The 27,291-nt window shown below is 39.0% G+C and overlaps 1 protein-coding gene across 4 annotated transcripts in view; it reads right to left on the bottom strand.

Moving 5' to 3' along the window:
• The window catches only part of CD109 (CD109 molecule), a 65,018-nt gene that overhangs the window by 20,385 nt on the left and 17,342 nt on the right, over positions 1-27,291 (bottom strand). For all 4 annotated transcript variants that reach the window (XM_083608102.1, XM_083608100.1, XM_083608101.1 and 1 more), the window contains 22 exons: positions 26,636-26,866; positions 26,108-26,233; positions 24,420-24,459; positions 23,448-23,532; positions 22,646-22,736; positions 21,784-21,913; positions 21,362-21,471; positions 20,834-21,061; positions 19,109-19,210; positions 18,937-18,999; positions 17,717-17,893; positions 16,580-16,732; positions 15,539-15,613; positions 15,155-15,215; positions 14,487-14,616; positions 13,641-13,755; positions 9,495-9,608; positions 8,340-8,558; positions 6,862-7,003; positions 5,605-5,781; positions 2,070-2,151; positions 188-416 (listed from right to left, as the gene is read on the bottom strand). In XM_083608102.1, coding sequence (XP_083464228.1) covers positions 188-416; positions 2,070-2,151; positions 5,605-5,781; positions 6,862-7,003; positions 8,340-8,558; positions 9,495-9,608; positions 13,641-13,755; positions 14,487-14,616; positions 15,155-15,215; positions 15,539-15,613; positions 16,580-16,732; positions 17,717-17,893; positions 18,937-18,999; positions 19,109-19,210; positions 20,834-21,061; positions 21,362-21,471; positions 21,784-21,913; positions 22,646-22,736; positions 23,448-23,532; positions 24,420-24,459; positions 26,108-26,233; positions 26,636-26,866 — 2,880 coding nt within the window. The remainder of the gene's footprint in view (positions 1-187; positions 417-2,069; positions 2,152-5,604; positions 5,782-6,861; positions 7,004-8,339; positions 8,559-9,494; positions 9,609-13,640; positions 13,756-14,486; positions 14,617-15,154; positions 15,216-15,538; positions 15,614-16,579; positions 16,733-17,716; positions 17,894-18,936; positions 19,000-19,108; positions 19,211-20,833; positions 21,062-21,361; positions 21,472-21,783; positions 21,914-22,645; positions 22,737-23,447; positions 23,533-24,419; positions 24,460-26,107; positions 26,234-26,635; positions 26,867-27,291) is intronic.

The raw sequence follows: 27,291 nt of genomic DNA, 5'->3' as shown, positions 1-27,291 counted from the left end.
AAAGTAAGTATGGATAAGCCCTTTGTCTAGCTGTTCCTTTAATCAGGACTGACCAACCTTTTTTGGTCTGATGGACACATTCACCAACACCCGTCAACTTTGGGGAGGCTTGGCCCCTTCAAATATTTTATTAGGGGCGCCAAAGGAACCTCAGCTCCTAGGAGTTGGCTTCTATGGTTATAACTACCTTATCTGTTTGGTACTCTAATAGTGCAGTCATAATATAAGCAGTAAGAGAGACAGAGCTGTTAGTTCCTCCTTGCAGTTCAGTATGCAGCACTCTCCCAGGCTCCTGGAATTCCCCATTGTGCTTCTGATGTCTAACAATCCAAGCAGCTGTTGTCTCCAGGATAGATGAATCAATATCTATGAATGGCTGAGCTTGAATAAAACTCCTTAACACAAAAGCCGATAGCCTAGGGAGAAGTGAAGAATAAATATGTAGGAATTAAACACTTCCACAGATCCCATTCTTTAATTTAACTTGCACAATGTGTTTAAGAAAATATCACAAATATATGCACTGGAAGGCTTAAAACAAGCCTTGCATGTGCTAATTGCATACAATTGGTACAATTTGTTTATTACATATTTTCATGAACATGTCTGGCCTTGTAAACTGTCTGAATAGGAGACCATATGGGAACCATATGTAAGCTCCTCTGTGCTCTTCAGTGGAAATGCAAACTCTGAGTGCAGATAAATAAATAAAAGTATTTAGGGCATATTCTACAACGTTATGAAAAAATTCTCAAGTGTGAAACATGCAAAGCAGCTCTTTAAAAGAAATACTTGGAAATAGCCAGCAGCTTTTTCTATTGAGAGAGCACGGATATGCCAAATTACAGTGCAAGAACTACAGTGTGAAGTCAGAACAAATGCTTCATCCTCCAAGAGTTCGTAGCAGATGGCAACCAAGCATTCCAACCTTTAAAGCCAGATCATTCACTTTCCACCCCTCTCCTGAAATTATTTAGTGACCCACGACACTCACCCAGACCCACACATTTGAGGGATAACCAGCCTCATATAACTCTAATTAATGCATGAAGGAGTTGATGCCACAGAGTAAGCTGTCCTGCCAGGCTTAGCTAGGTCACTTCCCTTCACCTCAGGAGGAAGGTAATCAAGCCTATTTTTGTCCCACTGTCTACCTTAGAAGCTCAACGTGTGATGTCTGAACTGGCTGCTGCAGCTAACATTGCATGGCTCTAACAAGCCTTTCTTGTGTTCCTATCTCTATAATTTAGGAACTTTCACCACGTAGCTAAGGCAATTACTGCTTGTGTTTTCTAACTAAGGAAAAGCACATGAATCTGACTTTTGGAGAGTTTGTAAGTAAAGTATTTCTATCTTACCAAACATGTGGTCTTTTTCTATGCTAGGGGAACAGGGAGACTTTGGAAGGAACTCAACAGAGCATATTTTAAAGGTCTAACAGCCTATATTCCTATGCTTTACTTTGCTGCATAATTTTAAATCTCTGGTGGGGTTCTCTCACCAAAGATTACTTGACCCAAAACAAGAACTTGGCATCCAGAAATTCTCTATTTTTTTCCCTTGCCACCAACAACAATCAGATTGTCAAAGGAGCAGCGGTATTGCATGCAAACACCTGCAAATGCCCCTAGGTGAAAGATGGGAAGGCAGATGAATGATCTAGCTGCAAATACAGCAGCAGCAAACTTAGCATCAACATGGCCTGGTGTTGGGAGAAGAAAAGCTATACTAGCCTGTAGGTGCAGCCATTCCCATTTGCCTTAGTGACTTTGTATGTGCATTTTATGCCTAGTACTTGCTGTGCAGCTATTAAAACTTGTAATCTTCATCCTTGGGGAATCTGCAGACATCAACTACATTTTATACATTTTCTGGGTAATATGCAAGAACTGCATACAAGGACCTAGGATGTGAGTCACGGGTGTACACATCCAGCTCTAAGAATTATAATAACTTAAGACTAGTACATGACTCTGGTTTTGGCAGTTGGTTGCTGTACCAAAACATAATTGATGCATCTTGCTAACTTCAAGACTATTAAAGATGCACGTTGTTTACTGAACACTTACCACGTGCTGCCAGAGTTGTCTTTGTTTCCAAAAGCACTGAAAGAACCATCATCTCTTTGATACAGAAGCTCTCTTTGGTATCCTGGAGAAATGAAAGATGAGAACAGCATCGTATGACAGTTGGGCTAAGTTTATTCAATAGGTTTATCACCTCCCAGCTAGGCATCCACTGCAGACTAATTGCTAAACCTTATAGGAACCAAACTGCTACTCATGCTTGGTTGAATAATGCATCTCAACTACAAAGTAGTGTCTTATAAAAAGCAAGATCTATGAGAAATTCCTTATTACAGCGGGTTTACAGTCTCAGATAATCAAAAAGCTGATGCACTAATTGATGTACGTAATGTAATGGGAGGCTGAATTGGAATATTATACAGAAAGAATTCAAATACTGATTTATGTTTTTTATTACATTTATATCCCACTCCACCTGCCATTTTATCCTCACAACACTCCTGTGAGGTAGGTCAGGCTGAGAGAAGGCAACCGGCCGAAGGTCAGCTAGCAAGCTTCAGGGGCAAAGTACTTAACTCCTTCATCATGAAGCCCAATTATTATTCCCACTGCTAACAAACTGATTCTGAGAAGCGCTTACCCAGGGACCTTATGTGATAAAGTGAAATGTGAAATATACTTTTCTAGTTTAAAACTGTATTCAGGGAATCGCACTCACATTTTACTCTTCAGCATGCATGGGAGCAGATAAAGTGAATGACTTGTGTAATCTTACTAACAGAACCCATGTTATCTGAATCATGATAGTCCCATATATCTATCTCTCCTGAGTATTCTTTAAGTCTTGGATTTTGTTTTGTTCTTTAATCCCATGTATATTATGCTAGCTCTGCTCCCAATCTGAAAGTGAAAAATCAGCTGAAGAAAGAAGTGGGCAGAAGCTTGCCAAGTAGAACAGAGCAGCTGCACTATCTAATTGGCGGGTGGGGATCACTGTCGTGTACCAGGAGAGAGAGGGGTGAGGGGGCAGGGAGATTGGTCTGGCGTAAAACACACCTGCTGAGCCAACCCAGTGCATTTCTGGAAGTGAGACAGAGGTGGAAACATTTAGGAAAATTAAAATCAATCAACCCAGATAAAGGGTGCAATTCACTTAGCACCCCTTTAACAAACAGCAGGAAAATAATAAAATCAGAGGGCTGGGCTTGGAAGCATAATCTCTCCTAGTTTGCACTTTAAACTACATCATCCATACTACATATTACCACCATTATACTTCCCCAAACACACACACAGATGTAAAACAAACTGGCCAAAAGAGAACCATGTTTGTGCACTAAAGCTAAGATGTTTGTAATGCCTTTCGATTAGAGTCAATCCCTACAGTTTACAGACTGAAACCACCAACCCATATAAACACCACCTGGCAGGAACTCATATCTCAAAATGTGTTTTAAAAAAATACTTGTATGAAGTGATCAAATGACCAAATGAATTAGCCTTTAGGAATAACTCGGCTGTTAGAATAAAACCACAAGGTGGTATTCAACTGTGTTTTATTCAAAGCAGACCCACTGAAATTAATGGACCCAACTTAGTTGTGTTCATTAATTTTAAGTGGTGGGTCTGCTCTAGAGTAAAACTTAGTTGAATACAACGCATAATCTCAATGTGTGTAAACCAGTAATTTAGAGTCACTTCATATTTTACAATCAACTTGGCTAGAGATAATCTCCTATGTAGGAAAAACACAAGTTTACCTTAATGGGACTACTTTTGTGTCATGAGCACATGTTACATGCTATGACCCTACCAAAAGAAAAGTGAGAACCAATGGATCCACTGGACAGTCAAGAAGCAATTATTATAAACTACAGAGGACACACCAGAGACATTTCACAGTTTAGACAGAAAGAAGCAAACCTGGGTTAGTCAACGAACATACACCAAAAAAAATTATAATCTACTGCCAATCACTATTTCCTGATGAGTGTCCCTATACAATACCTGTCTCTGTTGCATTGACATTTCACCTTTTTAGAGCAGTTATTTCCATAAATAAAAAGCACACCTTACAAATGTAATGCATGAAATGGCCACTGAGCCATTTACGAGTATGGGTGAGAAACTGTAGTATGAACTGCAATCCCAAACACACTCATTAGGGTGCAAACACCTTCCAATACACTGGGAGTTACTTCAGTGCAAAAGTGTGTAGGATTGAACTTTTAGGCGAGCTTTAGAAAGAACATTGTATACTGTTTTCAAAGACGTTCCAACTTAGAAATGTTAAAAAGGTGGTGTACTGGATGATTTTTATTGACAGTGTAGCATAACAAAAAGCTATTCATAATCATCAAGCAAAGTATAGAAAAACATTTGTAAAGGTTGTTTTGGAACCTGTACTTTTTAGGAATTCAGACATATGATATAAAGTTTATTTTATGCTACACTGGGTAGACTATGATCACGATGTATAAAAGAATATGTATAAATATAAGCCTTTCCAAAGGGACCATAAGAAGCAACTGTACAAAACAAAAGAAAACAAGATGGAGAGAAGTATTTTTCTATTTTAAAATCAAAGCTATTCCATGATAGCTTTTATTCTGGCTGCAAAAGACTGCAAAGAAACATTGTAAATCCCAAAGCCAAGCATGATTTAAGTTAAACAGTGTATCGCTGAATGACAAATTTAACAATACAGTTATGACTCATTTAAAAATAGCTTTAATGAAACTAATGTTTGGAGAAGTTAAAAACATTATGATAGTATAAATCAATCTACAGGGAGTGACAGATTGCTTGCAAACTTCAAAGAAGTTGCTTAAAAAACAGATGTTCATTATTTTTGAAACTAACTGTGTAACTTTAGGGTGGCCAAAGTCCAGTTGTCAGGCCAAATACAACCCATGGAGTTCAGCAAAGCAAACAAAACTGTTTCTGTTGTCGGTGGCCTTTGTTCCTTCTTTGTGGGAGACTGATCTGGGATGCAAGTCCAAATTTAGTTGTAACATGACAGTACCAAAGTCAACAGTCCTACACTGGAGATTAAATCTGCCCAATTGTGTTCAAAAAGGATGCAACCTGTGTGGTGCAAGAGCAGTTTGGAAGTCAGGACTGTGTATGTCGCAACTCTACTTAAGTAAAGAAGAAACAGATAATATGGTTTGGGGTAAGAAAACTAGCTACTTCAGATTTCTTATCTTTTTATGTTTCCAGTTGTTTTAGGATTCCAAAGGTACAGTTAAACTGAGTTTATTGCAAAACTATGCTTAAACCATGTTTGTGGGCAATGTAGAATTTGAATTACCTTGTTACACACATTACAGGAGGTGTTACAGTCCTGGTCATTTCTTATTGTGACAGCTGCCACTGGCAAGCTTTCAGGGCTCACAAAATTGTCTCAGTGTTTGCAATTTTCTGCCCATTCTGCCCCTCTATCTATCCATCACACATCTGAGGCGTGTATAGGGAAAAGGGAAAGCAATCCATGCAGGAGGAATGATTTCTCCCATCAAACCTTAATAGAAACCCACAATAAATGGCAGGCTCTTCTCCAAAAACAGATTCTTACCTTCTCTCATATATGACATGGCTTTTGTTTTAAGTCTGGGCTTCAGGTCTCCTGCTTTGGCCAGATAGTCCAGAACATAAATATTGGGTGCAAAATTGATCATATTCTGTTCCCCACAGCCATAAGGCATCTTGATCAGTGACTCCAAACCGCTGATAGAGGGGCCGAGGATGTCTCCTGAAAGATACAGTTCACAAGACAACGTAACGGAAACGCCAGTAGAAAAATGTGGAAGGTTGAGTTAATCACTTTGCGAGTTTTCTTTGCATCACTTCTAAAGGATACCCTAATATACTCATGCACTTCAATGAAGCAGACACACAATAACTGAAATTATCATACATATGCAGTACACTTTATCACTTCTGCTGATAATGTGAGTCTAGGGAATGGGCCAAGAGTATTTGAGGCTGCAGCATTGCTGAAATTCACCAAGTGCAGACCTGATTAATCTCCTGGATATGAGACCACTAGGAGCTCAACATAAAACAAAATATAATAAATCAATGTCTTTTTAAAATTTGATGGTAATAACATATAAAACTGAAGACCAACAACAACAAAAAACCCAGAAATGTCCAGCAGGTATACAATACTCTACAGAGCTATGCTAGTATGTTAGCAGTGTTTGAAACTTCCATTGTTCTAGGCACATATTGCGACAGGGAATTTCATTAGCCCAAGCAGTTTCTGAGCTGCAGTGTGGAAGGAAAGGAGGACTTTTTTCTGGCTCCCCACTTCCAGATACTCTCTGAAGACTGGACAAGAGACCCTGTTAAGAATATTAGGGTGATGGGCAGGGAAAGGATTAGACCATGCGAAAAATGAAAATAATATTTTAGCTGCAGTTTATTCATTTTCAGCTTTGTATTATTGTTATAAAAAAGCGTGCCTAGACATTCCGGCCCATAACCTAGCTTTAAGGTGCCATTTAGCTCCTAGCTTTCATATCTCAGTTTTCAACACTGTATGTTAGCAATAAAAAAGGAGGATGAAATTAATGGGTTATATGAGAAACAGCCTGCACATCATTTCCTTTTCACTGACGTGGAACACTTCCACCTATTCTCACAGGCAAGGGATAATTTATCTATTCAAAACCAGTCATAATACCATACCAGTAACAAAATAACTTGCATGCTGAATAATTCAGCAATCAATTAGAGCACACTCTTACTGATATTTCAGTTTCATATTTACTTTTTATTTGCCAGCACGCATCAAAATGAAACAATGTAAGAGGAGTGAAATGCTTACCAATAACTGTGACTTGCACTCTTTCGCTGCCAGGTACTACATCAGAGGGAAAAGTGAAGTTCAGTCTTTTTGTTTCAAATCCTATTCTTTTGGACAGGTCCAAAAGAATTGTCTCTGAGTGAGACTGTTCTAATCCCTCAGCCTGTGAAAAAATAAACAAAGACTAGATGCATGTCCAAAAGTTATTAGGTATGGTAGTTCTTTGTGCACTTCTACCAATATCAGGGACCTCTACAGATCTCAGAGTGCAATCCTGTATCGACTTAGCTGGGATTAAGCACCGCTGAACTCAGTGGAAATAATGTCTGAGTAGACATTTGTATAGGATTGCATTGGCAGTGCTGATATTGGGAAATGAAGCAAAAATGTAACAATGCATATCCCCATGGATTTTTGCTTCACAAGAGCTGATGTGCAGTATTAATTTTGAATAACAAGTTATCAAAATTGCATCTTATGACAATATATAAACTCTTTTCAAGACTAATAAATTTCTGCCATGAAGTTTTCTGCAACAGAGTTGGGTCTTCCTAATAATTAATAGCTTAATGTGAAGGTTTTCAAGGAGCACAATTTAAGCCTATTTTTGTGCAGAAAACAACCATAAAGCTTCTTCACATTTTTATTTCAACAATTTGCAATTACATACTGCTTAACACTGTAGTTTGTAAGTGGTGCACAACTTCCATGTTAGTCTTGGTTCATGTGGAACCCAAATATACCTTAAGGGCCAGTTCAGATACTGTATAAACATGCCTGACTTCATAAACAATGATCTACTAAATTAATGTGCCACGTACTTTACAAAACAGTTCTAGTATTTGTGTATTATACCTTTATGTCCAGAAATAAGTGCTTTAAGTCTCATGGTCTGGAAGTGAACAGCAGACCTGAAGCTGTGGTATGAGTGGCCTGGTTCAGACATATTGCTTAACCATGCTGAGAAGGGAACTTAATATTGGAAAAATGAGGAACAGAGAGAATCTAAAATTGACAGATTCTTCCATCTCAAGCTATGCTCAAATGCAAACACTGACTATCACCGGTTTTAGATATATCAGTACTAAGCAGTGCTCCATTAATGTAATTTCCTCAGAAACCAAGGAAACTTATTTCACAGCAAATGTGTTATGGCTGAGATATTAATTATGTAACCTTCAACATGAGATTTGTTAGAATCATTATTTTCCTGTAGTAATAAGTTTATCCTTCTCAATATTGCTAATCCTTTCATCAGATTCTGTCTTCCCACTTCAGTTTTGTCTTGTCCGCATAGAGACCACGTTTCTTCCGTGTTCTATGCAGAACCTAGACACAGCTCCAGAGTTAAGCACAAATTGGGTTCTTACAACACTCAGATCATCACTCCCTTTAGAAACTTCCCGTAAATACTTAAAACTAATTATCAACTGTGTGCAACTTTTAAAAGTGGTTCATCCATCCGACAAACAGCTTGTGTAAATAATGATTTAAATTACCTTCACTAATACTTTCTGTAAAAGAGCATCAGAAGCAATGGGAGATATTGCCGTCACTCTGATGGGAATCTCTCCAATTTGCTTTGGCTTGATCGGAAAAATAACAGTCTTTGCAGCTTCACTTGGTACCCATACTGATCGCTGGTTTCCCATGGCATTTATATCATTAGAAACAATAAGGATTTCAAAGGTGTCACTTGTATCAAGGGTCACCGTAACCTATAAAAAAAGTGGTTAATTAACATATATTTTGTGCTACTAGCAAAGACATTTAATGTGACATTTACCAGGAGGCACAGAATGGATTTCACATAGATGTGACTACTACCAATTATAACGTGGGTGGGGCCGCCAGGGTACATCAACCTTAGAGTACCCAGCAACACTCAAGAAAACACAAACAAGAAAGAAGGGGGTGGGCAACTGGGAACTAGGAGAATGGAAAGTGAGACAAATATGACACCAGGAGATAGGACAGAGAAAAGAAGAAAGTGCAGAGTAAATGTCAAAAGCAAAATAACATGTGAAACTTGTGCAAATGGAGGCATTTTCTGCTAAGGCAAAGCCACACTTAGCTATAACGTTCTGTATTGTACCAAAAACAATCCAATTGGCATCAAAATTCAATCTGCGCTTCTGTCCAAGCCCATCCATACAGCATGATTCTATGCATGTTTACTCAGCTGCAATTCTTACTGTGTTCAAGGTAGCTTACTCCTTAGAACATCTGCGTAGGATCACAGCCTAAGCCAAATCAAAAAAACCGACAAAATCCGATTGCAAAATGACTCCCCACCCCACCCCCTAGGGTCAGTAACCGATAGACTTAAACAGTCTGTCTCTGAATCCATGCTCCAGCAAGACCATGAACTAACTAAGAGCTGGCAACAGCAAAGATAAGGCAACTACAAGACATCATGGGCAAAATCCAAAATTGTGTGCATGGACTTCCTCTCACACAACAGGACTTCCTCTTGCTCTCCTCACCTTACACTCCCTACACACACACAAATTTGCTCCAGAGGGTTGGGTGCATGCAGGCAAGGGTGCAGAGAACAAGTGTGAATTGTTGTGTGAGAAGGCCATTCTGCTCACGTACAGACACCGTTGGATTCCACCTAATATTAGAAAATGAACAAATGAATGAATGTTTACCTCAGTGCCTTCTTTCAAATAATTAAAGAGGTTTACTTCCAAAACAATCTCTTCTCCTCTTGTAACACTAGGAGGAAGGTTTAAGGAAACAAAAAAGGGCTGGAAGACTTCTAACTGAAAAATATAAAAAGTTATACAACAGTGAACCCTTGTGGTGTATAGGTTAGTTGTTCAGCAGAATACAACTTAAATGCAGATGGTTTTTGATTAGAACTTTTCACAACAGACCTTGACCATTGGCCAGTTAGAATTTAATTGACTAAAAACAAACATCAGTATGCTAAGAAATGGGGGGTGCAACTTTCACATAGCAAATTTTGTAGGTCGTGCACTTCTTGAAGTACCTCAGCCGGCATGCTAGAAGCTGACATATAGCTGCACAGATTGAATATGGGGCTCCAAAACACAGCTGCCCCATCTCTCAACTCGCACACATACAAAGATGTGTCTCTTTCACAACTATGGCACTCTTATATGCCCAGGACAGCATTTAGTGTTGGCTGTTTGCAGTATGGTAGCGCTGCAGAGAGCTTGCTGGGGAGACCATGCATTAAAAAAAAAGGACTCAAAAATAACTTAAACAAGGTTTTAATAAGAAAAACAAAAACTCCTTTTACACTAAATACATTAACAACCAAACCAGACCCAACCACCAACCCATCCCCCAGGGTAATGGGAGAGCTAGGTGCTGCTCCTTATATACTACACCCAAATGCTGACACACCTTAATCAAATACAACTCAGCAGCACCTGCTACGTTTCACAGCTGTAAAGCTGGGTCTCGTTATCTTGCTCTGGCCCTTGCTCTGGCCCCTTAAAGACATACACATCGGGTGGAACAATGATGAACCTTTACATTTAAAGAAACCATTCAACATTTAGCCCCTGAACCTTGCATAGCTACGGTATGAGATAGTTCTTGGGGTGTGTCTCCTACACTTAAAAAGGAATTTACTGTTGCCTGTATTAGAATAACTTTAGGCACTGGTTCAAGAGCAAAATCTAATTTACTGAGCATATTCTGATTAAAGTAAGTTAAAGACTGTAGCTGTTGTGATACAAGTAGGGTTGCCAACCAGATATTATTTGATTGGCCTGACCAGAAGAGCTATGTTATATCAGGCAATAAGTACTAGCATCCAAAAGGCACTGAGCTCCAAATCCTGCCAAAGTCCACCCCACCCAGATTATTCCAGGCTCCAAAGCTGATATACCATTTCTGCCCAACTTCAATCCATCTCTACCCCCATATCATTAATATTTTGAAAATAAAAGTTGGCCACGCTGTAATCCACTGGGGCTCTTTGCACATGTGTAAGGGATAGCATGAATAAAGAATGCCTTTCCCCCATATTTTCAGGCAGCAGTCCCACCGGTCAATATATTCCAAAATAGACTGTGATATGATCAGTAGAGTGAGACAGAGGGTGGGTGAAACTGATGCTCAGAAAAAGAAGAAAAACTCACTGTATACAAAGTTCTCAATTCACACTTGTGAATTATGTTGTGCTTGCAAGGAGCACCCACTAGGAAATTATACCCATCACAGATTTTTAATTAATACCAGATAAGGTTCATTCCTAAGCCCTGTAAGCTTATTAACACTGTATCTATAAAGCCTGTGCTCAGTTATATGTTTTTGTAAAAATATTATTTGCATGTGTCAATGTATAACATGTTTTCACCATATGGAACTTTAAATAGAAACCGAGCAATCCAACAATGTACAGGAGGGAAATTAAGTCATTGTGAGAAGTGAAGTGGAATCTTGGCTATGGATTCATTAAGGACTACTCAACTGTTGGCACGTTCAGCCAAGCGTGCACTTTCATAGAAATCACCAGGATTGATCAGTCTCTGCCAAACAACATTCAGGAAAAAAAGGAATATTGACCTTAATCTCAAATGAGCTTGAAATAAAAGTTAATATCCAGATCCAAATCCATGAATGAGGTAGTCTCATAATCAAATGTTTTGTTTTCATATATAACTGCCAGATGGAAAGCCTGGACCCCAAACCTCAACCACTCTTCTTGGTTGATTATAATATCAGATTTGATACTGAATATTGTTCAAGAGCTTCACTAGTAAGTACATTTTTATGTAATTTATTTTAGAAGAAAAAAGAAACTTATATACAGTGGTACCTCGGTTTTCAAACGTCTCCGTTGATGAACGTTTTGGAACGCGAACGCTGTAAGCTCGAACGTGCCTCTGAAGTCGAACCGGAAACGTGGCTTCCGTATTGAGTTTTCCATATTGAGATTTCTGTTTTGAGGCTTCCGTTTTGAGTTTTCAGTTTTCGAATGTTTTGGAACTTGAATGGTCTTCCAGAATGGATTACATTCAAAAACCGAGGTGCCACTGTACTACCTTATCCTAAAACAGGGCGAGGGAACCTTTGGTCCTCCAGATGTCGATGAGACTACACCTCCCATCCTCCCTGACCACTGGCCATGCTGTCTGGGGCTGAGAGGGATTAGAGTCCAACAACAGCTGGAAAACTGACAGAACTTGTTGGCAGATACGGCATTGGGTTGGATCCTTAGTCTTGGTGGGAGGCAGGGCTTGGGAGTCAGTCCCCTTCTATAAAAAAACAGGGTACCCTGTTAAAGGGATCCAAGAGGGGTTGCTTCTGTCCAGATGCCGAGATAGCAGTCCTGGTATGACTGCCTGCAACTGATGTATATCATAGGGCAACCCTTAACCCAGGGCCAACTGAACCATTAGAGCTGACTGATTTAGGGTACATACCCACTGCCTACACCAAAGCCTACATACATCTGTAATCAATAAAGTTGTGGTCTGTTTGAACCCAATACTTTGTCCTGTATCTTTATTTGTCATCATTCACTGGGCCCTGGCCAGGCACAGGCTCCCTGCACCTGGGCATGCAATACATTTGTGGGCTGTCTCTCTCCCAAAGCAGCACTTGCCAAGTCAGAAGCATAATCACCACTTCTGCACAGGGAAGATCTTCAAAAAGATAACAGTAGGCCTGGGATGCCTCTGCAATGCTTTCTTATTGAGTCTTTTTTTTGGGGGGGGGGAGGTCATCAAGCTGGTAGGAAGGCCAAGAGCAACACTAGCAAGAAAAAATGGCAGCATTGTTCTCTGATTTCCCTCCAAGTTGGCTGGCATACCCCTTATCATTGAAGCTTCCTGGATTTCCCCTAATTTTGCCCTAGTGTGCCTGGTGGATTCTTTTGCCAGGGACCTGAAACCTCACTAGCTCTTTTAGAGGGGGGTGGCAGTAGTAATGTGAGGGTTTGCAAAAGGTTCAGCCTGTAGCCTGATTAAGGAAGATCAATACACCCAGGTTGAAGAAACTGGCCATTTCTGCTCATTCATCTTTATGGTGCAATCCTACAAAGCCTTACACAAAAGCAAGTTCAATGGGACTTCTTTTCAGAGTAGATATAGGAGCGCAGTCCTAATAATGCTTCCCAACTCCTTATCTAGTAAATGCATTAAGCAGAACTGCTTTTGGGCCAAACTACATGCCAATGTTTGAGTGCCATTCCGCTGCTTCTGCTGCCCTGAGAGCACAAGCCAACAGCTGTCTTCTGTCACTATTATGGAGTTAGGGTTCTGAGGTATCCCATATTATTTAGGGAATAGGACACATCACTAAAGTAGCAAAAGGTTGTATTTATTTTGAAGTCTGTTTTTATAGTGATGCTTTCAACTCATCCTAACCCTATTATTATTTTTCTTAGATTAGAGTGCCCTCTAGTGCCTAACTATTTCCTGCAGTCTTTTCCTTCGCCGGATCTTTCCTATTTCTTGAGAAAGCTTTTCTTGGGAGGCAAGGATAGGCTACAAACCCAACTTGCCACTGGGCTTATTCTCTCTAGAACAATAAGGCTCTTCTAGCCTTTTTCCTGGTGCTAATTCTCTTCTCTTGCTCTGTTCTCCTCCACAGCTTTCCTCATCCCTGTGGTTTAAATGGCAGCTGAGGCAATGTTAAAGTTTAAGGCACCAAATATCTGAAAAAGATGCCCTTCGCCTTTGGAATGCCCTCAGTTTCTGAGCTGCATCTTCTCGCCGCCACATGCACATAGTATTGTTGGCAGATGAAATCACACCTCTATGCTCAGGGTTCTACAGAGGGGTGAGGTGTATTTGCATTTGAATTTCTGTTACCTCAATAGGCGTTTTCATCACACCCAGTCCAAGGTTTTCAGATATTATAAACGCACTAGCTACCCAGGTAGTAATGGTATCAGGAACAGTGACATTCAGTATTGTTTCAGTCGATCTAAAAATGAAAAGGAAGCAGAAATATAATTTCAGAAGGATAAACATCAACAATGGTCAGTAAATCTAGGCAGATTTTCCTGGTGGAATAATGAATGATTTGCTAAATCAAGTTAACGGTTTGAGGAAAGATTTGCAAAGGTACAAATGAAGGCTATGCATTCAGTTTCTACATAAGGGCCATGGTTCTATTTATATTTATGCCACATACATATTGGTGTTTTGGAGTGGAAGACACTTTGAAGCGGTAAGCAAAATATATGTTCATAAGCATGGAGCAGAAAGGACACATGCTAAAGGATCCAAGATTGGCAGCATACCCCTGACATATGCCCACTACTTGCTACAAATATGCACTTCTGCTTTACACTGTGCTTGATGTTTTAATTTGTTGGAAGCTGCCCAAAGTGGCTGGGGAAACCCAGTCAGATGGGTGGCATATAAATAAATGCTTGTTGCTGTTAAACTTTATGGTGTTTGTCACTCAAGTATGAACCAGCTTCTAAGAGTATTTTGCCCTTTTCCTTATTTGTAACTCTAGAAAACATTGTTTATAACATTCTTCAAGAATGGGCTGTCCTGCATATTGGTGCTCGGCAAAGATGCCCATTTGATGGGAAACTCTTCAACAGAAGTATTAAAAGCTACAGAGAAGTTCCTTCCGCTGGTAATACATTACATTAATTGTTCTCAAATAAGAATGGATATGTAAAGAAAACGCTTTCTGTTTACCTTGTTGTGATTTCACGCCAAATCCATGTCTCTGGAAAATTTGTCCTTATATGGGGATTTTCAAAACCAACAGACTCTCTTGCGGGCTCCAGATTATGCTGAAAGTCTAAAGCTGAGCTATACTCCATAACTGGGGGGGGGGGGGGGAGAGAGAATACTGTAACATTCTCTTCATATAATTTCAGTGTTTAGAATCTACACTGCATCCTAAATTGTATCACTCTTTTTCAACACACATACACGTGTGTGTGTGTGTGTGTGTGTGTGTGTGTGTGTGTGTGTAAAGGTAAAGGGACCCCTGACCATTAGGTCCAGTTGTGGCCGACTCTGGGGTTGCTGCACTCATCTCGCTTTATTGGCCGAGGGAGCCGGCGTACAGCTTCTGGGTCATGTGGCCAGCATGACTAAGCCGCTTCTGGCGAATGAGAGCAGCGCACGGAAACGCTGTTTACCTTCCCGCTGGAGCAGTACCTATTTATCTACTTGCACTTGACGTGCTTTTGAACTGCTGATCAGCAAGTCCTAGGCTCTGTGGTTTAACCCACAGCGCCACCCACATCCCATATATATATATTTATTTGCTTAATTGAAATAAACAAAAGAAAGGAACACTTGTTTTATGTTCTACATACATTGCATGAATTATACTTGATGTGACTTTTACTTACAGCCTTCATAGTTTTCATCTTCTGGAAGGCTGGCATCAGTCGATACCCAGAGTTTGCAATTCTAAACACAATATATAAAAATAACTTTAAATTTAAAAAATATGCAACATATGAACCATTTTTGTCAACCTATATTTTATTTCTTTTAAGCATATTTTAAAGCATCCATAAATAAACAACATTTTTAGTTTAGAAAATAAAAGCTAGCTTTGTGTTGAAGAAAGTCAGTATCTACAGAGGACTGAGTTTTCTTCTCTCCAATTGCATCTGAAAACACAAGCATACTAATGAATGGACTTGCCTACTGAGTAACCCTTACTAAACTTTTATTTTCTTTAATACATCAAAACAATGGAAAAGTACATATGCATTTTAAAACTGTACCTGAAAGACACCATATGAACTTCTGGCTGCACCATAATCAAGTCCTCTATTATATAAACTTAGCTCATGATGAACCTAAAATAATAGTAATAGTACTTAGTTTTCATAGGAGAAACCAAAATAAATTCAATTAATCATGATCACATAGATCTTGTTTTAACAAAGAATATTCTACTTAGCAAGAGCCTTATCTGTAAGAATAACAAAGCAAATGTTGTAAGACACAAAAATAATAAAAGTCAACAAAAACAGTTATCTGCCACTTAGTTGTTATGATACTTTAAAATTGAGTATATACAGAATTGTTAACAAAATCCTTGCAAAAATACTATGGGAATCAATAAAAATGTTTTCTCACTTCCCCTGTATCTCTACCACTTACCACAGGTTTGTCAATAGTTTCTCACTTTTTTTACACCATGCATAATTTTAGACATCTCTATCATATCCCACTTTATTCACTATATTTCCAAACTAAAAAGCCTAAAATGTTGCAACCTTTCTTCATGGGGAAGTTGCTCTAGACCCTTGATCATTTCAGGCGCCCCTTCCAGCACCTTTCCCACTTTTTGAGGTGCAGGAACCAGAACGGTACAAACTTTTATTCTCTAATGCTTTTTGACATCCCATACTATAAAAAGGCCACTCCTGGAACTTCCGACAGCTTCAGGAAGGTTGGGAAGTAACACTCTTGTCATAATATGTTACTTATATGCTCAGCTTCCCTGAAAACCTCCCCTACATACTAAAGGATAAAGTTGGCAAGTTTGCAAGAACTGTAGACAGGGGTCAGGAGGAAGAAGGAAGCACCGGCATTGTTGTGTGTCTCTCATTCTACTTCCCACAAAAGGATTATATAATTCTCCCCAATTCTTGCTCTCAAGCTGTGAAAACGGATTCTTCCCATTCTTTGCTTCTTAGGCCCACTTCATGGAGGCTTACTTTAACAGTATAATGGCAAAGCTCACAATCAAATCTAATAGCTGCTCCTACACAGTTCTAAAATACACTTCAAACATTTCTTTTCTTTCAGAAACTTACAGCATCCTCTGTGATATCACTTCTTTTCCCCAGGAGCTTTGTGCTTTTGTCAACAACCAGAAGACCAATGGTTGTTTTTGGTTCCGTCACATTAATCTTGAGAGTGACTTCCTCAGAAGGCCCAGCTCTATTTTTATTCCAATACATATTGATCTGGGGGTGGGGGGGAAGCATATTAGTTTACATTATGCAGTAGATAAAGGAGAATGAACAATTATTTTACTTCAGGTGCTGACTCCTATATATATATTTTTAAAGAAATGTACCCATGGGAGGGAAGTTCAGGTTACAGCCACAGTGCTGGAGAGAGAGTGTGAATCCCCTCATTAAAAAACAAAAAACATGGTGTTATCTCCAGTCATGGATCTCTTGATAACCTATCTATTTTGGCCCAAAGATGCAGGAGCCATCCTTAGAAGACAGAGAAAGAAGAATGAAGCAAGGTTAAAAGTGGGGAAAGGCCAGAAGAAAAAATAAGTCAAAGTAGCAGACAGAGGAAACACAACGCAGGATTGAAGAGATGAACAGCACATGACCTAAAAGGGACTGGAGGTAGAAAGCTGGGGAGGGGGGCAGATAAGCAAATTGGGCCAAACATATTCCATTTTTATATCAAACAACTGTAGCAAAGTAAAAATAATCTGTATTTATTTAAATTATTTTAATGTAACTGTGATTTTTAATGCTACTGTTTAACCATATATGCCACCCAGAGAGCATATAGGATGGCTTTTAAATTAAATACAGATATGTAAATAAACGTATGCAGTGTATAGAATGCATACTCTTTTGCACAACATGGACATAAGGCCATGCACTGTGAAGCTGTTTGAACCAGCAGCCAATACATTTAACCCTAAGCATCCTTTGCTGGTAGGTACAGCAAGGTCTATAAATGGGCTCTAATGCAGGAAACCCAGTTTAAAATCTGAAAGATGTTAATGAGCAATTAAAAAAACCAACTAGTGAAATAGTTTGTAAACCATAACTCTATGCTAATGCCTATCAGTGTGTGGGCTTCAGTTACATACTATGTTTATTTGGCTTGTATTTATTTATGCTTCCCTTTTTGTGTATAGTCTCAAAACAAAACAGAACACCATTTGTGTGAGAGGAAGTCAATGCACACAAACTTACCTGATTTTTAAAGACGAGTTGAACAGGAATGCAGAGATCATCACTAATTACTTCACCATCGTCACTCACATAGTAGGCAATTATGCATGCTGTAGGAGCCCAAGAATGCTCTGGTGTTAAAAAGAATTCTGCAACGTTTACTTTACCCGCAGCCACAATTTGTTCTTTAGATACCACCTATATGAGGAGGGGGGAAAGTTAACTGATTTTCCTATCAGCTGAGTTCTAGCTGAAATTGTCACACATCTCACAATTCAACATCTGTTATTTATAAAAGCACCTTGCACACCAGCCTAATCTCTAAGTGGTGCAAGATTCCAAGGGTTCCAGGAGCGCTTATCCAAGGTCTGTGTCTCCTTTTGGAAATGAGGCACAGTGGAGACTGTGGTTTCTTTATGGTATATAGTTTTTTTATACATATATACAACCTGAGTCTATGACAGAGGAGTTCGCAGCCCAAGAGCCTTCTTCCATAGCTGCAGTCTTGGATCCAGACAGACATCAAACATGGTGCTCTCAAAACTCCTGCTTCCTGCTTTACTTCCAGGTCACAGAACTCCTAGCTCTAACCCCTCTAAGATCTGGCATTATCAGTTGAGGGAAAGGGGACCCACCCTCTTACCATCTCACACCAAGTTCCTCTGATGCTTTGTTATCTTAAAGGCCCATTACCCAACTTAATAACTTAATGCATGAAGCTTAGCTTAGTTTAACAGGCTTTCAACACTTGTTGATTCAAGGGGATTAGAAGCGTTTGGCATACAACTTAAAACACACAGGTCCGGCACCCAGTTTTAACACCTCCAAGCCTTAATTAAATTCTAACACCCACTGGATCCGGGGATAATAGAGGTCTAGCACCCACAAACTCATAACAGTATAATAACAACTATACAGGTGTCATGTGAATAGGTCTGGGCCCACAGGCATTTATGCCTGTGGATAAAAAAATCAATTTTTGTATGCCACACATTGCAGCAAACACAGGTGTACCAGTACATTTACATTCAGTAGGAAAGCTACAACCAGTCTCACCTCTCCAATTAGCACACCCAAATGATACAAGTACGTACAATTGGTATTTTTAAACGCTTGCTCATAGTCCTATCTGGAAATTATAGTTATTTTTGAGTAGCAAAATCCTCCTTATTGCCTATGCTGTCTTCCCCGTGTTTGTGGTAAAATTCAACACAATACATATAAAATAATTTTTAAAATACCATATAACTGATCTCTTTCATCGGCTTGTTGCTTTGAAGATTCAGCTCAAATGGAGTCCCAACCTAGGGGAAAAAATAACACAACTTGAATGAACATGCTAATTGCCTATCATGATGTAGTGTATTATTAGTGAATTTTGAAGCTAATCGATTACTGGAAAGCAGAAGTTACCTTTACATCCTGACTTGCTTTTTTAATCTGGAGAAAAGTCATGGTAGTAGAGTAGAATGTACCATATATGATTATAGAAGTTTCGCTCTCCAGAAATTTGGCCTGTAAAAAAAAAAGGAACGGGTGGGGGGACATTCAACATATTGTGAGCAAAATGATAAAGTTCAATTAATGTTTCACAAATTGTATAATTAGTGCCTCTCCTAATTGAAGAAACATACGTAAATAAATGAAGATATCAATCTGCCTTTAATGGTTAGAATGAAAAAAAAGAAAAAGCTGCACTCCATCAGAATGCAAAAAGAAGGTAGAGATGGACAATCCAATAGTTCCTGAAGCAATTTCTTAAATTATCATCTAAAATTAGTCTCAAGATAGCATCACAGAACTTTTGATTTTCTTTTTCCACTCAGAAGACGTTTCTGTGCCCAGAGATGAAACATAGCAAACACCCATGATGGAACAGACAAACTCTCTCTTTCTCCATTGCCAGCTAAATTGGACTGATGCAGTAGAACATCCTGCATCTGCTTAGTCAGTCTACTCTACTGTCCTAACCATGGATAGACTGAAGAGTGGCTCCATACTGTCAGAGGAAGAATCTTCTATCTATATCCAGTAAGGAAGCCAATCAGGCTGGCAAAGAAGAACAGAGCATCTACTTTGTCAGCTCAATGTTTTGCAAAATGGGTCAGGCTATTTGAGGAGGAACAAAAAGATGAAGGGACATAGCTAGGAAAAGTACTAGGAGAGAATTCAGAGGCCCCTCCCTAGGTTAGATGATTGCTAACAAGTTGTGGTGAAGCTTCTGCTTTAATTTTTCACTAAACCACCGTTTCTCTTCCCATATGAATTTGAGGAACTGTCGTTTATCTTAACTCTAGGTAGTTAACAACCCAGGATATCAAGCCATGGTTTCATCCTGGTTTGCTTTACCTAACTAGAGGTAGAATAATTCCCAGAATTTTGTGATGAGAAATAATAGTTTAGCAAAAAATGAAAGCGAAAAATTTCACTCTCTTCCTCTTGTTCACATATGAGTGGAGAGGAAGCTTAACTATGGTTCACAATAGTTGCCTGAACCACTGGTGGGCACACCTCCTATGAAGTCTAAAAGGATAAATTAATACACTTGAAATGAATGTCCTCCTGCATCCTGCAGGGTTTGGCCTTTGTAAGTAGAGGTCAATGAGGCAACCTCTCCAGTGAACTGAGGTGTTGGCAGTCCAACCAAAAGGTGAACCCTTTGGACCAGAAGTGACATTGTGGGGAGAGCACACTGAGGATGCAGCACTGCTCATCCCAACAGATGATAAAGGCAGGGTAAGAGATGCGTCAGGGATAGGTCCTGGCATATCAAAATAAATAGCTAAAATAGAGAACAATAATAAATATGCTCAGTTTTCACAAAAAGCCTAGCAGAATAGGTATATTTTAACCGACTCCCTAAAAATTTCAACAGGGTAAACTTAAGCCTGGAAGAACTCCCCTGGCATGGAGTTTCATAGTACTGATATCACATCTATCTGTCAGACTCACCACCTTTAATAGGAGAATAATAACATAGGCCTACTAGGCAGGGCTGTTGTAAGGGATATTGAGATGCCTCTGAAGCACTTTGAATACTCAGGTAGGCATAAGAACAAGTTTCCATACTAAGATTCTTTTCATCTTCTGATTAAGTATTTACATATTTTGACGGGGGAAACCACAGAAAAAGCATACCTTAACATGCAGCGTTGTTGTATTAACTTGAACCGGAAACTCAATCTCGATAATCCCATTTTCTGGCACATGGTAGATTAGGTTCTGAGATGCCTCATTTGCCAGTGATTCACCTCCATCACCATATGGGTAGTAAGCAGGATTCCCTATGGATGTGGCAGTGATCACAATGTCATTCCTTCGCTCATCAGATGACAGCAGACTGTTGTCAATTTTTTTTACTTTCAGCTGAAAATAGTAAAAGGCATGTCCATAAATCAAACCAAAACTTTCAAAACCATGATTTACAACAACTAAGATTTATACTCAAATCATAAATATGGAATACCAACAGTGCATTTAGTGCTGACAGCTTGCAACCACCAATAACTAATACACCAAGAGACTCAAAAGAAATTGTAATTAATTTATTTAAAAGACAATATCTATATATACAGTATTTTTTTAAAACCCAACTCTTGTCTCCATAATACTGCTTTTTTTTCCTAGAATGATACTGATAATATAAAGAGTAGTAGAATAACTCACCGTAGCTATGAAGTTCAGACTAGGCTTGAGAACTGCTGGATACTCAGAAAATTCTAGTATGTAGTCATGATGCTTTGGAAATAGAGTAGCACTTGCATTTTGGGAGATTCCTGTTAGAATATTTGGAGGATTTAAAAAAAAAAGTCACATGCATAATCATTCATTCCTAATAACACTTGCAGAGTCTGTATTTCTCATGATTCCAAATACCAACAGTTTATACTGCTGTGAAAGGCAGCTCCTTTCTCAGCATGTAGCAAGGATTTGCAGGGAGCTGGATATGCAGGGGAAAGTCTCCTCCTACAAGGCAAAAAAGGGGGAGGAGGCATGCCCTAGGGAGTGACGACGGCTTGATTATGAGCCTCAAAGGCCAAAGGTACCCCATACCTGCCTTAAAGAAAATTCCATATAAAACTGCATACCTGTAAGTGCTTCTGTAACCACAGCTGTAATTTCCACCGGCATCTGGTGATGCACAGAATAACCCCAATTGTTGTAAGTTATATTTTCCACCTCTAGAATGTCAAATGTAAAGTTCACAGATCCATTAATCTGAAAACAACAACAAGAAGAAAAACTAATCAATTTGTTTTATCTTCTGAAAGGAATAAGCAGGCATGGGGGAGAGAGAACCAGATCATATTTGTATCACTGCATTTCCCTTAAGGGTTAAGGTAGCATTAGCAGAGCACAATTTGGAAATGGAAATGATAAATAAAACAAAATATTGGCAAAACATGAACCTGCAGTGGATCTTGGAAACATCAGAAGTTGGGCTGATAGTGAGCCTAAGCAGCACCAACCACCTGCCAAAGGAGGGAACTGCAGGCAGATCAACCATACCAGTCGCTACTGCCTTCTTACTCCAACAAGCAAGAGTAGGTCATGTGTCATGCCCTGACCCCATGAATGTTTCTGGCTCAGGAGATCTGCTATTACTGCTTACAGGTTACCTGCACATTACTCTAACTTTGTCTTTAGCTGAAAACTCTAGGGGAGCTGGAACTGGGACATCTCTACATTACACACTGCTTTCTTCAGTGGGGGACTACTACGTAATGGCCACCGCACAGATCATTAGAGAACTGCTTAATCATTTGGATGACAGAGTGATAAGCATAAGCTACAGGGTAGCATAGGTAGGCGGCTGAGTAAAAAAAAGCTAAGGCACTGGATTGCAATTTAAAAGATTTATTATTTCCACAAAGAAATCCTTGAGGTGGCTGAAGAAGTGTTATCCCTCCGCCCAACATAAGCACATGTCAGGTGCTAACTGCAGCTCACCTCAAATGTCTTAGTGATATTTTTCTTCCTTCCATAGAACTGGGAACAATCAACAGTTACTTTTCCTTGCACAGGTTTTCCATATGTGTACCTGAAACAGTCAACAAAAAAACCATCATTTCAAAACAAGTTTCTGAAGACAGGTTGATTCAATCTCATAAGCCTACAAGTATCCACTTGAATCTGATCCTACATACCATGCATGTAACTTTAAATCTGGGGATCATACCCTTTCTGGATCTGGGCATACTGCAAATCACACCGAATCAGTGAAATTATTGCCCATCACTAATAAAATGTATCTTTTACTTTATTAACAACAATAACTACAAGTATCCCTACTATACATACAGAGACAGAGTGGACATAAGCAATACCTCAGGTTATCTGGAAATTTATTGGAATTTTAACTCATATGAAATTCACCAGCTATAACGGTGCCACACAAGTGTTCCTGCAGTTAACACCTTCTTTCTTGTAGCTTCTGCACTAATAACTTTCTTCAAGTTCACTTGTGGGGTCAATGACATTCTTTAATTGTCCTGTTCTGGGAGCAGCGCTTAAATTACCAGTTTTCTCATTATAGCCACAGTAATTTCTCATTTTAAAATTATTATTAGTTTTGTATTTTAAAATTGTACTCAGAAAAATATACTTTTAAAAAATAATGATCAACTGTTACGTCTGCAAAGAAGGAATCAATAATTGAATTAAATCCCACCTTTGCATGGTTATGAACTAGCTAAGGACTAACACGGGTGTACAATGCATATAGACCTCAAATGATTCACTTTTTACCTACTTTGCTGTGACAGTACCAGTGAAATTCATGTCTTTCTGAGAATAAAACAGAGGTGTTGCTAGAAAGACTTCAAACTTTGGTAGCACTAAAAAAAAGGAAGCTATAATTAATTTGATGGCCATAGCTATGTTTTTCAATACATGTTTCATTAATGTGGTTTTCTCGGTATAATGCAAACAATGCATTTATGTATCTCATCTTCACTGAAATCACATATCACTTCAGTTCTACACCATGTTAATTGTTATGGATTCCCCCAAAGTACCCAGGGCTTTTAATTTGGTGAGGGTGCTGAAGATTCCCTCAAAATGTACAATCCTCTAAACCAGGGGTGGGAAACATGGGAAATACTGAGCCACAAAATATGCCCACCCCCACAAAAAAGTCTGGTCTTAAATCAGCTGAAGTTATTGGTTCACACATGAGTCATTGGATAGAAGAAGATGGGAGAGGTCTTTAAAACAAGTGGACTGAACCTCTTCCTCTCCTGCACATTACTTCATCTCAATCCATTGCTCCACGCTCTTTATTCTCAGCTCACTTCTAGTAATAGAGGCGTAAGGGAGAAACTGCTTGGAGCAAAAGACTGCAGGATCTTAAGGTACAGGATAGGAAAGTGTTTAGCACTTCTTTCCTGCACACTGCTTTTACTATGTAATTCACATTACATATGTGAATGGGGCAGACATGTGAAATACATCCCCATGACATCTAAACAATATAAAGCATGTTTAGAATAACAAATGAAGTTGAATACTCTGTTCTGTGTAGGCAAATATAGGAGGTAAAAGGCTCTCATAATCTGAGTCTCCTGGTCTTCGGTGATTTGAAGGCTTTTCATTATTATGACTTTTTTATGTAACGTTCATGATTCTACTGTTGCAGGAGGACCTTTAACTTTTTGAACCCCTTCTGTCTTCCAAAAAAAAGAAAATCTGCATCCAAGTTTACATGCAAGCAGAAATCACTTACCATATTCCATCACCGTAAATGTCTGATAATGTGTCTGATCCTATAGAAAAACAAAATAAATTCTATGAAAGGTATGCTTAACTTGTATGGTGTATTATATCTAAGATAGGACTTTTCCCAAACTAATTCTAGCAAGCAAGCAAATGAATAAACAAGGTACATGCTGAACTGCCGTTTTCCCAACGACGACTTTACAATACTTAAGTGTACTGTGGCACCTTAAATACTGTTACACACCACCCCAATCTCCACAGTAGTTCCCTATATTTTCACAGCTATTTAATCATTGTTTAAAGAGCATCACACACAATAATGCACACTGCATAATCACACATTTCCACAAACACATCAGGAAGTAGGGCTGTGATCAAAAGGGTTGTTCTATATAGTTTCTCAGCTCGGCTTCCCTGAGAGTGTCTGTGGAAAAGCTGAGTTGTTTCCATAGAAACTAACAAGGCTAAACAGTAACAGGGAGCCAGGCAGGACAGTTTTAAATTCATTCTTCTAGCAAGCACGAACTCAAGAGTTGCAAATAATACTATCAAATCAACACATTTTTCTACCCTACTGCGTTCTGAGGGGGGGTGAGTGGGGATCACAGCAGAGAGTCAAGATGCTCTCAAACAACTTGATTTCTCCTTCCAACTTACACCACCAGCACCAAGGCCAAGTCAGGAAATGAATAATTAAATAATAAAGAAATCTTTAAATAGATTCATTGTTCTTTGGGACCAAGAGCGCCGGTGAAAAGGCAGCAACTAGCCAACACTAGCCAGCACACCATCTCAAAGTGAAAACTTGCTCTCTCACAAACTGAACTCTCTTACACAACTCAAAAGTTACAACTTCCTCATACAACAACTCTCCTAAGAGAGCCCTCATAAGAGAGCCCAATGGTCCATCTAGTCCAGAATCGTGTTCTCAAAGAAGCCAACCAGATGCCTATGGGAAGCCTGCAAGTAGGACCTGAACCATAACACTGATTACAGCGGATAACAGAACATCCCTGTGCTTGTCAATTTGCCCCAAAGTCTACACAAATTCTTTCAAGGCCAACTTCTAATGTACAACATTTCTGTGCTTCCCTTTTCTTCTGATTTCCACTTCCTCAATCTGCATAGCCCTCCAAAGCAGTTAATATTGAATGCTTCATTCTCATTTGCTTCTTGGCTCGTTCCCAGTCACAATTAATGGTGTCCCAATTTGCTCTCTGTGACTGCATGTGATTGCACTTTCGCCTTTTATGTTGCTCAAGTATCTAAACCAACTCAAGAACTACTAAAAACTGTCTTTGAACTTCTTTTTTAGAATTTCAGCTTTTAAGAAAATATACTGTACAAATGATTTGGTAATGAGTTATTAAAAGCTGTATCACATGATTTCTATATATCTTTTGAACTGAATGCTGAAGTAATGAAGCACCATAGAATGCCTTCACCACATCATACTTTTTGCACAGTAATCAGTATCTGAAGACTCAGATCTTTCTCAGTTGCTGAGCTCATCCAATTTAGACAGTATACATTTCAATTAAACTGCACAACTGTAGACAGATTTAATCTCTAGCAACGATGAACTAACTCCAGTATGCAACCTAGCCCCATGAAAATCAATGGGAATTTAATTATTGATTTCACTCAGAGATACATTACATCCCTGTTAAAACAATTCATTATGTTAATACTCACTTTTACTTGAACTTTTATGGACCAGTCACCCAGGACAGGATATCTGGATATTTTAAACTGCTTGGCAATTTTGCCTAGTTTTCCATTCTGCGACAACCACTGTTGAATCAAATTGTGTCGAGGATCCTATTTTTTAAAAAATGTCAAAAGCATGTGTTTAGTAACACTCAGAACAGAACAGTGGGGAAGGAGAGGGGAAATACCATCGTTAATTCTGACAAGCTAAAGTACTTGCCCCGATAGCGCAGTGTTGAATTCCACCCAATAAAAATTAAAAATCATACAGCTTCTAGCACAGCACATTACAATTGCTACTACAGGCAGAAAAATCATTAACTTGTCTGCCAAGACTGTTAGCAATTTCCAGGTGACCCATGGGGGAGAAGTTTGGGAACCACTGATTTATTCAAAATTAAATCCCTTGCCATTATGTGTAAGAATAGTCTTAGTGAAAATACACTGCAAATTGCATAACCATACCTTGAAAGAAAACCCTGCTTCACCAAATAATGTCAAGTTTATACTTACATGAATATATATATTCATAGGAGTATTGTACGGCTTGAGGTCAGGATACAGAGTAACAACCCGTATTTTCACATCTTGGCCTGGTTTATACATAGTCTTGTCAGTTTGGATGAATACCGATAAGCTCTTGTGCTCAAATTCAAGGACAGTGTGGTTAGAAAATAGCAGACGACCTTCTGAATATCCTTTGACTAGTAAATCATAATCACCAGGAGTACTGCCCAAGGGAAGCTGGGGGTAAAAAACGTGATTGCTTTATTTATTTCTAAAACAAATACTGGACACACAGAACAGTAAAACAATGAATAATTAGAACTCACAAAACTAAAAGAATTGAAGCTGCAATCCTATGTACACTTACCTAAGAGAAAACCCTACTAAAGATATCCAAGTAAATACGAGTAAGATTATGACATAAAATCTACAAATAAGTTACAATGACACTCCCTAAAAGTGTTCTGTCACCTGAATTTTCATTTATTCTTTCATACTATGATCCCGTTTATATATTCACCCACAGCTCCAAAAACCATGGTATATGAAGCTATGAATGAATACTGTGGAAGTTCACTCCTGCCTCATCCCCTTGTTTGCTTGTTGCATGCCAGCTTCAGTGTAAAGATTGTGACTTGCATTAAGCTAAAGTTCCCCATTAC

The sequence above is a fragment of the Podarcis filfolensis genome, assembly GCF_964270895.1.
Source record: "Podarcis filfolensis genome assembly, chromosome: 3".
In the NCBI taxonomy this organism is placed as follows: domain Eukaryota; kingdom Metazoa; phylum Chordata; class Lepidosauria; order Squamata; family Lacertidae; genus Podarcis; species Podarcis filfolensis.
This window is presented reverse-complemented; position numbering and strand designations above follow the sequence as displayed.